General features: G+C 43.4%; 2 protein-coding genes across 2 annotated transcripts; one reads left to right on the top strand and one right to left on the bottom strand.

The window, feature by feature from the left end:
• Positions 1-384: 384 nt before the first annotated feature.
• Positions 385-2,443, bottom strand: pgam2 (phosphoglycerate mutase 2 (muscle)). Its single transcript, XM_031298219.2, has 3 exons — positions 1,925-2,443; positions 1,569-1,749; positions 385-872 (listed from the first exon to the last, which is right to left on the bottom strand). Exons 1-3 carry the CDS (start codon positions 2,339-2,341, stop codon positions 703-705), a joined length of 768 nt encoding a protein of 255 aa, XP_031154079.1. The 5' UTR covers positions 2,342-2,443; the 3' UTR covers positions 385-702.
• A 4,142-nt stretch (positions 2,444-6,585) lies between these two features.
• Positions 6,586-9,789, top strand: nefla (neurofilament, light polypeptide a). Its single transcript, XM_031298211.2, has 4 exons — positions 6,586-7,753; positions 7,903-8,027; positions 8,564-8,979; positions 9,080-9,789. Exons 1-4 carry the CDS (start codon positions 6,713-6,715, stop codon positions 9,505-9,507), a joined length of 2,010 nt encoding a protein of 669 aa, XP_031154071.1. The 5' UTR covers positions 6,586-6,712; the 3' UTR covers positions 9,508-9,789.
• Positions 9,790-13,640: the final 3,851 nt, after the last annotated feature.

Genomic DNA, 13,640 nt, shown 5'->3' on the forward strand with positions numbered 1-13,640 from the left:
TTTTAATTTGTCACCTGTCTGTAGTTTATGTATTATGGGCAATTGCTTGAAATTATTCATCACCTGTTTGTTTCTCGGTGTGATCTGACTGTAGGGGAGGATAGGCAAAAACTCAGACAAGCTCTTTCCTGCATCGTGGGAATGCTGCCAGAATGAACCCATTGACTTGTCTCTCAGACTGTATTTCTCTCTCTTTCCCTCACCTCCCCTCCTCTACCTACTGGATAAGATTTCACAGCACCTGTGCACTTTGCTGAAACCACTGATTTTTAAATAGGAAACTGAAGAGGAATAATAGATCAGGATGACCATGTAATTTGGAGAAAGAAAAAGGGGGAAAGTGACATAAGGTAAGGAGAGAAATTAAACAGACACAGGCCTACATAAAAACAAGGTTTCTTTATTGGTTGGGCCAGGGTGGTGAGGCCCACAACATCAGTTTAAAAGACAATTTAAAAGGGCTGAGTGATGTGTGGCTGCATAAATGGCGGGGCCCGGCTGTCTGCATTGATTGACAGGTCATCTCTGTCATTTAAACAAACAGTGCTAATGTGCTGAAAGTGGCCCATCTCAAAAAGAACCATTAAACATTTCCCCAGTTGGAATGGACTACACGGATGAACAAATGCATAGCAGGAAAGGTTGAAGGACAAAGGGGGGAACAGTCTCTTTTTCTGCCTCCTCACAGCCTCCAGAACAGGCTTACTTCTTGGCTTTGCCCTGGGCGGCCACAGCCTCCATGGCCTTCTTCACGGTCTCCTCATCACCGAGGAAAGCCATGGGCTTTACAGGCTTCAGGTTTGCGTCCAGCTCATACACAATTGGGATTCCTGTGGGCAGGTTCAGCTCCATGATGGCTGCATCAGACATATCTGGAAAGGCAGGCAGATAGACCAGACAGGTAGACACGGTAATAGCAAACAACTGAGGGAATGTAATTGATCCAATACAAGGATGGCTGGGGCTGAACTAGGCAGACCGGAAGGACAATGGTCTTACATAATAGAAGGACTAATAATCAGTGCAGAGTTTCTTTAAAACTGATTGTATTTTAAGTTATTTTAATTACAGCGATTGCCGATCTGGAATATATGATCTAAGAAACTTGATCTACTTTTTTCTGTCATCTTTGACACCCCCCACGTCTATCTGACATTTACTATTGCCCATTAGGGATCTCTAGGTCTCTCTTATCCACTCCTTGAAAAAAGTACAACCTTTCTACATAAAGGTCGTGACTGTAATGGGAACCCAGCTCATGACCCTGTCCCCTGTCCCTGAGCTCAGTCCCGGCATGCTATTTTTAAGCTCTGTAATCCACAACTGTGTGTGTGTGTGTGTGTGTGTGTGTGTGTGTGTGTGTGTGTGTGTGTGTGTGTGTGTAAAGACAAGTGTCTGTGATTATTTAGGCCTCGACCTATGCAATGAAAGCTATTTTCAAACTGAAGTACTCTTTGCTATTTTGTGGTGTTAGATTTGTGTTAGAATGTCAACATTCACTTCTACTTTTCACTGCAGAACTTTTTTAAATTTTTTTTTTTTTAAGCTTTGTCCACCGTAATGCTCACCCTCTAAGTGCTTGACGATGCCCCGGAGGCTGTTGCCGTGGGCAGCGATGATAACGTTTTTTCCCGCCTTGATTTCAGGTGCGATGACATCATTCCAGAAAGGCAGGGCGCGGGCAATGGTGTCCTTCAGTGACTCACATGTGGGGAGCTCACCGGGCTTCAGATTCTTGTAGCGCCGGGACTGGAGGTAGAAAAAAAAAAGTAGTTTACTTCCACAACAATTGACAGCAGTTCCATAACATAGGAGCACTTTAAAATAATTACATTAGTCTGATTAGTGAGGGAAATCATATTAACGTATTGCTGCTTATTCTAAATTAGTTAACACTTTCCTCCCTTAGTGTCAGTTGTCTCACCTCGCTGATGACTTTGTTGTAAGGATGGTCCTTGTCCATGGGTGGAGGTGGGATGTCAAAGGAGCGGCGCCAGATCTTCACCTGCTCCTCGCCGTGCTTTTCAGCCGTCTCGGCCTTGTTCAGACCAGTAAGGCCTCCGTAGTGACGCTCATTCAGACGCCAGGTACGAATCACAGGCAGCCACATCTGGTCTGTGCCTTCCATGATGGTCCACAGGGTCTTGACAGCACGTTTCAGCACGGAGGTATAGCACACATCAAACTTGAGGCCTGCCTCTTTGATAGCCAGGGCTCCACGCTTGGCCTCCTCCACACCCTTCTCACTGAGGTCAGCATCGAACCAGCCGCAGAAGCGGTTCTCTTGGTTCCAGGCGCTCTCACCGTGACGGACAATAACCAAGCGATGGATAGCAGCCATGTTTACAGTGTGTCTCCTGAGTTTAACTTAAACCAAACACAGTTCCCTCAGCCCTTCTAAGTTGTGCACACACACACACTGTCTGACCAACAGTAAGCCCAAGCCAGCATACCACTCTTTTTATAGCAGCTGAGATAGTGGCAGTGCATAACAGACAGGCCTCCATTCCTTTCCGCCTGTGAGAGGCATTCATGCTCTGATAGACATATAAGCCCAGCCAATAGAACCAGACCTCTGCTGGGATGGTGGGAAATGTGGTGGCTGGGAAGGCCAGAGGTCAGATATTAAGCAAAAATAGCAACATGATCTTTAAACGGAGATCTGTGGAACAAAAGTGTAAAGATCAGAGTTGGCTGCAGAGAGGCGCCTCACTCTGAGATGAACAGTTTCATCACTAAGAAACTGCAACTCATTGCACGGTGAAGCATTCATATGTTTAGTAAATATTACATTTGTTCACAGGGCATTTTTTGTGTGTATAATAATGACAAAGAGGCTCATACAGGTCCACTAAGCTTCAAGACTGTGGTAGGGTGAAATGCATGGGCAACATGTTGCCAAAACACAGCTGAATTACAGTACATGTAGCTGCCAATTCCAGCAACTCAAATGATGCAACTAACTGACTACCACCACTTCTGCTACTACTCTTACACAAATAATAAGTTTTGTTTATTTAATTGAGGAGTCAATATAAGGCTAAAGATGCAGACACAGCAAAAACTATAAAAGTAGTGTACAAAAGTTTCTCAGTTCAAAGAAAAAAAGCCTCCCCAAAAATCTTGAACTACATTCTGACTCATCTTAAGGGCTCAACCTGGTCCAACCTGAAACATTATCATATCTTAGCAAATCATCATAAAGTCTATATGTTAAATCTTAAACGGGCAGAGGAATTTATAAATTGTTATTACAGGCCATCACCACTAGGAGTTGCTCTAGTATAATTTTTACATGCAACATGTCACACTGTGTCAAGTAAGACTGAGAAAGCCTGGCATTTTATCCCAAAAGGCATTTTATCCCATGGTTGTTAGATGTACATATATACCACATTATACGTCGTAACAGCTGTATATGCTGTACAAGCATGGGTCTGACTGCAAACCAAAAGATCAAAGTGCTGCCCTCTGACAGGAAATTGCCCCGTCTCAGATTCTCTGCATACTTTTATTATACTTAAAGATTCAACTTATTCTGAGTCTGGAGTCGAGAAATGTCTCGTGTTCCTCCCATGCCGGAAATATTATACGACACTGAGACAAATGATCAAAGCCAAATATTCCGCAGTATCCTTCATGAAAGTGAATGTTGGGAAGCACTCAAACTTACAGGACAGAGATAAAAGTGCTGATGGAGGTTGGAAACTAAGCCACAGAGCCAAAGCTGTCAGGCAAAGTCAATGTCTCCTGCCACTCCAAATCAAATTATGATCAATATATAGAAAAAAAAGAGAAATACAATAGTCCAAAAATATAATATTAATGGGAATCCGGGCGTAATGCCAACCTGATTCATGTGATCATGATAAGGGGTTAGGTTACTGTATTGTACAAAGTAGGAACTAACAAGGATGATGGTGCAGGAAAAACACTGGATGTGCCTTTTTGTGGCTGGGTCTCTCTGGTTCTATGGTGAATTGACATTAACAGCACATGTACTGTTCAACCCTTGTAGGCAATCATTTTCCAGCCAAAAAAGAGATGATACACCAGTTGAACGCTACCTGCCAAGACCGATAAAGTTACAGCGTGGCTGTTGAATATACTTTTGTTGACCATACACAACTTTTTAGGAGTTGGTGGAGACCAGAGGAGGAGAGTGAACATTTGACTTGTTTTCATTAGGTGTCCAGAAATAAGTAATAATTTGAGCTCATTCTGTCAAATTGTTAAATCAGAGTTTGGGTTCTCAGTAGGCCAGGTGTCATGTTACACTAAATTCTGGTGCAATGTATCCAGCTGATGTACTTTTTTTTCCTTTAAGACCTGTATACCTGTGAAGGCTATAAGCGCTGAATGTGAAGTGCTGAAACTGATTGCACTACAGCTGCTTATTCACAATGTGTGATGTAACAAACAGTGCATGTTTGGAGTGTTTTGTTGCCTGGCTGAATGGTATGTTTTGTTATGTATGTGAAACAGTGTACGCCTTGTGATGCAGGAAATCTAACACCAAAGAAATTGAATTAAAGCTAATTTTGTTCTTATGTCTGGTAAATGATCAAGCAGGCAATATTATTTAGGGTGGTGGCTATATATATGTCAGCTTGTTATTCAAAGTGCCCCTAGAAGCTAAAAGAGGATAAATAATTCACCTACAAATTCTCGATAAATACTAATAATGAAGCTATTTAACGTGACCACTTTTTACCACCAAGCATGTGCCAATCCCAGTGAATCAATGATCTTCTACAACTGCACTGCCTGTGACTAAGTGTTATGTTCTTCTGTGGGTGACTTATCTGTGTTAAGACATGTAAGAGGAGCTGTGCATGTACAGTACATGACAGCAATAGAAAAATAGTTGGATTGTATATTGAGGTTGGAAGGCTTGGAATATGGCTGTTGTGCACTGTAGGGTAACTGTTTTACAAAGTGTGTGATGCTGTTATCAGTTTAGCCTTGATGCCTGAAATTACTGGGAATTTTAAAAAGTAATCTTAGATACTTAGACTAAGGCTGAGCTTTTATGTTATGTCAATCAGCTTCACAGGGAGAACAAGCAACAACCTAGAAATTGGCACTATGAGTGAGTTCATTTGTACGCGAAGAGAAGTTAATGGTCTACTTTCTGTCTTTCGTTTCCCCAGGTCCTGTAAGCATCTTGTCTGCCAAAAATCGCCCCGGTGCAGATTGTCAGACTGCTGTTAGGGTGGGAAAGAGTGTACACAGGGGAGTTTGTGTGATCACAACTGTTACGATGACTCAGCCTGCAGCAGAGTCCATGCAGCTCCCACTGAAGTCCCCCACCTCTCACTGCCTGCCTCACTTCTGTTTTGGGCACAGCACTGTCTGCAAGTACTGGGGGGCCTTTGCTGCATAGGCAAATTACTGGAGCATTCACACTATGGATCAAGCACATGCACACACACACACACACACACACACACACACACACGCACACACACACACACACACACACAAACACACACACACACACACACACAAAAACACATACATATACAGATATTGCTGCAAAGCACTGCAATCCTTTTTTTCACTGAGCCACTGCATACCTGCACACACACACACACACACACACACACACACACACACACACCAGTCACACAAAAAATGGAAATCCATATCAGCAGCTGGGTGTAATTGACCTGCCAGGGTATCTGTGCTGCACTGTTTGTCTTTTATAGAATTGAAAGAATAAAACTGAAATGCTTATTACCAAAGGCAAAGAAGGCTTTTCTTTCATTGATAAAAACCTTGCTTTCAAACATCAACAATATGTTTCAATGTTTATGTTTTAATTAGTGATCATATGCTTTCTCCCCAAAATTACTGCCAGATTCCAAGACATGTACCGATTCAGAAAATATATGGTGTCAGATTTGCATGCGGTCCTTTTGCAGAATCAGAAAAAGACAAGAACAAAGATGAGATTTTATACTAAATATTAGACAAAAAGGGAAAAAACAGATATAACATGTACACTGCTAATTAACCAAAGTCATTGCAAACAGCCAATCTTATTGATAGACCAAGAAATTTGAAAATAACATGTGACCCCTAACCTTCTGTTTGGGATATTATCATTGCAGGTCTTTTGAGGTCGTAGGCTGCAGTTCTGCTCTCCACCAGAAGGAGAGATGCTGTGTCACGGTTGTTAAATGAGGACACCCCCTCCCCTCTCATCTGCAGTGAGAATAGCACAACAAGTATGTTTTAGCATGTTTTTGCTATACATATAGTATATGAAACGCCAAACAAAATATATCACAGGTATTTGCAGTAAAGCACACTGATTAATCTGTTTTTATTACAAGTGATTTTGTTCAGCTTGGACGAACCCTACTGTTATGACAAGACAAACAGAAGCAGCTTGTAATCTTGCAACCTCTTCCCTGCTGTATTTTCTTCTTTCTATCTTTAACTCAGTTCCCTCCTACGCTCATTCCCATGGATCCTCTCTGTCTCATTTCTTGCCGTTGCAGTGTAAGCCTATCGAGCCTGCATTGTCAGAGTTTGGGGAAAGCGCTTGCGTCAGAGCTCGCTGTCCTGCTATAAAAGCCCAGGCTGCTGCAGCAGCAAGCAGTAGAGGCTTAAACCTGAGCCCTTCATACACCTCCACACACACACACACACACACATACACAAAGAGGAGAGGGAGAGCAGCCTGTCCTCCCACCACTGAGCCATGAGTAGCATCGGATATGACCCCTACTACTCTGCCTCGCCATACAGACGCTGGTATGTCGAGGCTCCCCCTCGTGTCGCCGTAACCAGAGGGAGGACCCACTCCGTCTACTCCTCCCATGCATCCCCGATGTCCTCCCGTGTCAAGTACTCCTCTCCTGGCCGGGTGCTGCTCTCCTCCTCCTCACAAGCCTCTTCCCTGGAGCTGGAGCTTAGCCAGGCAGCCCAGATCAGCTCTGATTTCCGCACCGTACGCACACAAGAGCGCAGCCAGCTGCAGGACCTCAACGACCGCTTCGCTGGCTTCATTGAGAGAGTGCGTGAGCTGGAGCAGCAGAACCGTGCTCTGGAGGCAGAGCTGCTGCTGCTGAGGCAGAGGCACAACGAGCCATCCCGCCTGAGAGCGCTGTATGAGCAAGAGGCCCGGTCCCTGAGGGCCGCCGTGGATGAGGCCAGGGCAGAACAACAGGCTGTGCTGGGACAGAGAGAGCGGCTGGAACAAACCCTGAGCGCCTTGCAGGGTCGATATGAGGAGGAGGTGCTGGCTCGTGAAGAGGCCGAGGGCCAGCTGATGGACGCCCGTCGTGGGGCCGACCAGGCTGCCTTAGCTAAGGCTGAGCTGGAGAAGAGTGTCGAAACTCTGCTGGAGGAGCTGGCCTTCCTCAAGAGGATTCATGAAGGCGAGGTGGTTGAGCTTCAGGCCCAGGTCCAGCTGGGTGTCCAGGTGGCGGTAGAGTCTGAGGCCGCAGCTCCAGACCTCTCCGGGGCTCTCAGGGACATCCGGTCCCAGTATGAAAGGCTGGCAGCAAGAAACATGCAGGCAGCAGAGGAGTGGTTCAGAGTGAAGGTGGGCACCATGACTGAAACGGTGGCCCAGCACAGTGACGCCATGAGAAGCTCCAAGGACGAAGCAGGAGAGTACCGACGCCAGCTCCAGGCTCGCCTGCTGGAGATCGATGCATGCAGAGGCCTCAATGAATCCCTGCAGAAACAGCTGCATGAGATGGAGGACAAGCAGAACGCTGAGATAGATTCTATGCACGTCAGTAGTGTATTCTATCCTCATGTGTTATTAATTATTCAGATCTTTTGATTATGGGGGGGTTATTCATCCCTAAAAGTATTACTTAAGGGTTTCATTTTATTTCATGATATACTGTATGTCCTTTTGTCTTCACTTCTTCTATTTAGGACACCATTGCAGAGCTGGAGAGTGAGCTAAGGGGCACCAAACAGGAAATGGCACGTTACCTGAAAGAGTACCAGGACCTTCTGAATGTCAAGATGGCTCTGGACATCGAGATTGCTGCATACAGGTGAGTAGCAATAACAGTGAAGCTGAGAAATCCTTTCTGGAAATGAAAAGAATTGATGACAAAACAGAGAAACAACATTTCTTTGTAGCGATGATTTTAGCATGTTAACGTGGTGCAAAAATGATTATGGGGAGACACACCTTTTAGATAGATTTAGAGGTTATTCACAAGGTCATTTAAGGTGAAAATAGTTGTTAACATTTAAGTAAAACGTGCATTAGCGTATTCAAACACAGCTATAGTATTTCTCATGTTTCTTTTTATGTAGCTATGTCTGCAAAGTTTATGGCAAAACTAAATGTATAATGTATAAATGTTGCTGTTTAGGCTCTTAGTATAGAAAAGTCAAACAAGAGCAGGTCGCTTTTTTTGGTGAACATATTCTGGGATTAAGCCCTAATCAGAGATTTATTAGAATCAATGTTCACTTTCCACACTTTATATCAGACATCGTAGTATTGAGTGTTAATAAAATGGCCACTAACTGAGTTCCCATTTGAAGTACTCATCTCCTGTCTTTCCACCAACCTCTACAGGAAGCTGCTGGAAGGGGAGGAGTCTCGCTTCAGTGTAGGCGGGCCTGGTGGTGTGTCCTCTATGTACAGCCACAGTTTCTCAGCTCCCTGCTTCGCCCGGCCCATCCTCTCCAGCATGAGCTCTGGCTCCTCCTACCTGATGACATCACGCCTGCTCAGCTCCAGCTTCAGCACCACCGAGGGGGTCATCTCTGCCAGCCACGCCCAGCAAGCAGAGGCCAGCCCCCCCGGGGAAGAGGAGGAAGTAAAGGAGGAAGAGGAGGAGGAGAAGGAAGAGGAGGAAGGACAGGAGACGGAGGAGACAAAGGGGGAAGAGGAGAAGGAGGATGAAGAGGAAGGAGAGGAGGAGGGAGATAAAGAGAAAGAAGATGATGAAGAGGCTAAGGGAGATGAAGAAGCTAAGGAGGGAGAAGAGGGTTAGTGCATTGTTTTTTAGTTTATTCTGAATTGGCTCGATTCAACTTCAATTATTAAGGTCATGATGACAAATAATACAATTCTCCTCTATTGATACAGGTGGTGATGGGGAGGAGCAAACGGAAGAGGTGACAGAGGCCGCTGAAGACGACGGGGAGAAAGAGGACAAAGGAGAAGGAGAGGAAACCGAGGTTAAAGAGGAAGCACAAGAGGAGGTAAAAACAGAAGGAGGTGATGACAAAGATGAGGATGCAAAAGAAGAAGAAAAAGAGGAGAAAGAAGAAGCAAAAAAAGGAGAAGAGCAAGAAGACAAAGCGGATGCCAAAAAAGACGACAAAGCTGAAGACAAAGCCGATGACATAGCTGAAGACAAAGCCGACGACAAAGCCGATGACAAAGCCGACGACAAAGATGACAAGGTTCCTCCGAAAACAGATGACAAAGCTGACGCCAAAAAGGAGAAAGAGGAAGGAAAAGCAATCAAACCTGAAGCTGCAGAAGAAAAAAGCACAAAGGTTGAAAAGTAAGCCAGTAGCCCCAGCCAACTTCCGCCAAGACTATTCTACTGTCTATTAGCTCGATAACCTGTAGAGACATCTACGCTATCCTCTTGAATCTGCTTGTGGTGCTCAATAAAACAGTCCAATAGCCATTTAAAGCAACAAATCAAGGTTAACTGCTTGCCAAAATCCAGATTAGTCCATAAATGTCTGGTTGCACACTTTCTGATGAGTGTAATATGTGTTACTTCTGAATGCAAAAGTGAGCGTGTGAGTTTTTGGTGATTAAATAAACACCTCTTAAAGCCATGTGTGTCATTGATTTTGAGCCTGGTAAAGCACAAACAAGTTCCGATGTAACTTTTTAACACCTGGCAAGTAGATGAAAGACAGATTTACAGCATAGGCCTTTGTAAACGCTGTTGTTCTATAATCACCTTGCCAGTGGAAAAATGTGAGCATGCGTCATTCACTAATTCCATGTTTCCCAGTCTATCAGGCAATTAGAAATTAGAATTATTATAGTCACTCATTATAACATGTCAGTATGTGTTGTGTAGCCCTTTAGGCTTTCAAGGTCTGACACTCTGCCCCCCCACCCCCTCCCCATCAGACAAAATCAAAGCAATGTAGTCCTCTAAACAACCCTCCCCAATCATTTTGATTGATTCTGACAGTAATGTAAAAATATTAGTGCTGTTAAACGATTAAAATATTTAATCGCGATTAATCACATTAATGTCATAGTTAAAATACTTAATCACAATTAATCACACATTTTTATCTCTTCTAAATCCTTGATTTCTTTTTGGCCCATTATTTTTTCTCATTTTAATGTTCTTATCAACATGAAAAAGTGGATCGGCTTGCTTTGTGCAAATGTTGTTTTAAGTTTGTTCTTAGTTGTGGTATCCATGTGCTTCTGTCTGAAGCATAGACTGTTAATATTAATATACAGTCTATGGTCTGAAGTCATCCAATGTCGCCTGGCTTTGTGCTTTTGTCGCCTGGCTTTGACGAGAGGGCGGAGATTTTGCATCAGCTGTGTGCTTGGCCATCATGTGGTATTTCAGACTGGATGTGCTGCGATGATAGCTCAGTTCACAACGACAAAACACACAGATCACTTTGGTCTTGTCAATGGAACCATTTGGCAACTTTTTAAAAGTAAATTTTCCATTCAGAATCTTATTGGCATCCATTTTGGCGTCTCGCGCTCGCCATCCACTCAAAACGTAACGTTAGCCTCCTACTCTTTGGCCGGCTCACAAGCCCAAACAAGTGTGTGCGGCGTTCCTGTTGTTTTGTTTCTGGTCTAGCTAGATCTGAGGCCTGTACTACGAAGCGAGATTTGGCGTTAACGAGCTAACTTCAGGCTCAACCCAGGGTTTTCTGTACTACGAAGGTGGATCACTTGTGATCGGGTTCAATCGGCGTGGTAACTTATGCTGAATGCCTAACCTGGTCGGGAGCAGGTTATGTTGGAGATCAGAGATCAACCGGTGTAAAAGCACCGCCCACTGACCAATCAATACTCGACTGATAACGGCGTCACCGTTCTTAGAAGATCAGCTGGAACTCGGTTCGCGGAGAGAGAGAGGTGCGCTCATAAAAGTTAAAACATTTAGAGACCGACAACCCCGTTAACATTCCCTGATGGGTATTTTTATGAAAGATATAGATTTTCAGCGGAGGGAATTACTTATAGGCTATTTGTTGCCTTCTTTAGCCGTGTGTTGCCAATGCGCACATCGATTTAAATTATGTTTTTATGTTTTTTTTATTTTCTCTCACGATCGCGCACCTCTACTGGGGTTGCAACTGAAATAAAAGCCTAAAGCAACGACAGTTTATGGAAAGCAAAAGTGTAATTATATATGGTCAGATCTTGTGCCTGACTGATGGGGAAGTGACCAGTTTAGTCTAATGTATCATAGTGGGTGTACTGTACTGTATATTGGCCAGAATCTGCCTTTGGGGGAGGAGGGGGGCATATCATAGTGGGGGGTCTGGGTGTCTTCCCCCAGGGAAGTTTTAAGCATCAACGACTTCATTTCCTGCATTCCGATACACTTTTATGCACCAATTTATGGTGAAATACCTCCATTGAGCCTATGTGAAGAAAAAAGCACAGATGACAATTCAAAATATATCAAACATATAATGGAAAGTATGTTGTTACGTGTCATTGGGCATTTTTAAGTGAGTATATGGAAATCCTGGAGCTTACTATCACGTAGACTACACCACTGGATATTGATAAGCTAAACGTTGTGATTTACGCATAACAGCGTCGGCTTTTTTGCCAGCTTTCCTTCCTGCGTTTTGCCTGTAAAACCGTGTCTGTGTTCTTCATATTTATGTAGAATTATAGTTTGTTCTTCTTGTTTAAAAGATGCAGCTCTGGTAGATGTTTGCGATTGGTCGTGGTGCGCAAACACCGCCTCTTTTATGTGAACGCGCACGTCTCTAGATTGGAAAAACCTGGGTTGACTGAACTAGTTGATAACCAGCGTCGTGATACAGGTTATGCGGGACCACGGTTGTTAGGTTAGGTGAAGCCGGATCACTGAAAGAAATCCAGGACATGTTGATCTTGATTCGTAGTACAGGCCTCAGGTGTGGTGTTGTAGTTTTTCTAACGTTACTAGTTGTTGCAATAGCATGTGAAAAAAACTACAAAGTTTGCTAGGCCAAAAAGAACGTTAATCTCGCGATAAAAAAAATTGACATCGTTAAAATGGGTTTGCGTTAACGCCGTTAATAACGCGTTTAACTGACAGCACTAAATATATATATATTGATACAGTAGTGCAGCACAAAAAAGTTAATAGCCTATATGTTTTTGTCACTCCTAGGCCTACTATTATATTTTGACTTCCTTCCTTTAATTATATTCTATAAGCTAGAGATCTTCAACAGGGGGTCTGCAATCCCTGGGGCATCCTCAGAGTCACTGCAGGGGGGCTGCCAAATTATTGTTTAGTACTTTTTTGAACGTTTTTTCCCCTCAAAATTAAAATATGTCTTAACATATAGTATATAATTCCAAACATATTATTAGAAAAGATAAATCAGCCTATTTAGAAAAAAAACACACAACCTCAACAACACTGATGATAGTCTTACTGGCCTCTAAAGTAGCCACTATTGTAGCCATCCACAGACACAGGTAAGCTTTGGATTCACTGTGCCTTCCACATATGTCTGACATTAAAACATGATGATGTGGATATGTAAATAGAAGCTTAGTAATGTAGGGCACCATGAAACGGTATGCGTATAGGCTTTTAGGCCAGGCCCAGTTTAATATGCAACTCAATTTTACACAATATAAATGTTGTGGGGGTCCCTGCTCATCTCTCTTTCAGGTTAGGGGTCCGGGTCCTTGGCCTAAAAAACGTTTAAGACCCCTGATATAAGCACTGATCTACGTTTTGGAATCACTGCTCCCATAGTGCTTTGGTGGATGTAAACAGGAAGTATAATGTTGCCATGTAGTGAGTGGATGTGAGCCCATGTTTACCATTTTGGCAATTTGGCACCATTCAAAATATGACGAATTAGCTAGCAGTTCCGGTTTGCAATGTACCTATGCATGTACTGACAAATGTCACTGGATTACTTTGAAACTGAAGAAAACTTATTAACCTGAAGAATTTTCAGGTAAGTTCTGGAGTTATTATTTTTCTATGATTTCCAAGGGTATTTGTGTACGTTTATTCGCAATGGAAATATGTGTGCATCACGTCTGAGTGATCAGGTTTGACTGAGTTATCACGTAAATTGCATCAATCGGCGTAGGGTTTTGAAGTTCCCCTCCATGGGCTGCAGCTGCAAGTTCTGACCATAGGTGCTTATGACTGTGTTTTAGCCAGCCAAACTACAAGTTCTACTTCCCCGTTGTGTTTAAAACATGCACCTGTGCCGTACACCTCATACAGTGGTTCACAAGCAACAAAATCTACCCTTACTCATGTCACTCACACATATCACATCTAGGGGCCCTGCTGCAACAGCTTTTAGCATTAGCATTTTAGCATTACTTGGTCTGATATGAATTGTAGCAAATGGTGGCTAATATTAGCTTACGTTAGCAACTGCTGTGTGCAACTAGGAGGACTCATTAGCATACACAGTTGGTACGAGTTTAGAGAAGA

The sequence above is a fragment of the Sander lucioperca genome, chromosome 1 (assembly GCF_008315115.2).
Source record: "Sander lucioperca isolate FBNREF2018 chromosome 1, SLUC_FBN_1.2, whole genome shotgun sequence".
In the NCBI taxonomy this organism is placed as follows: domain Eukaryota; kingdom Metazoa; phylum Chordata; class Actinopteri; order Perciformes; family Percidae; genus Sander; species Sander lucioperca.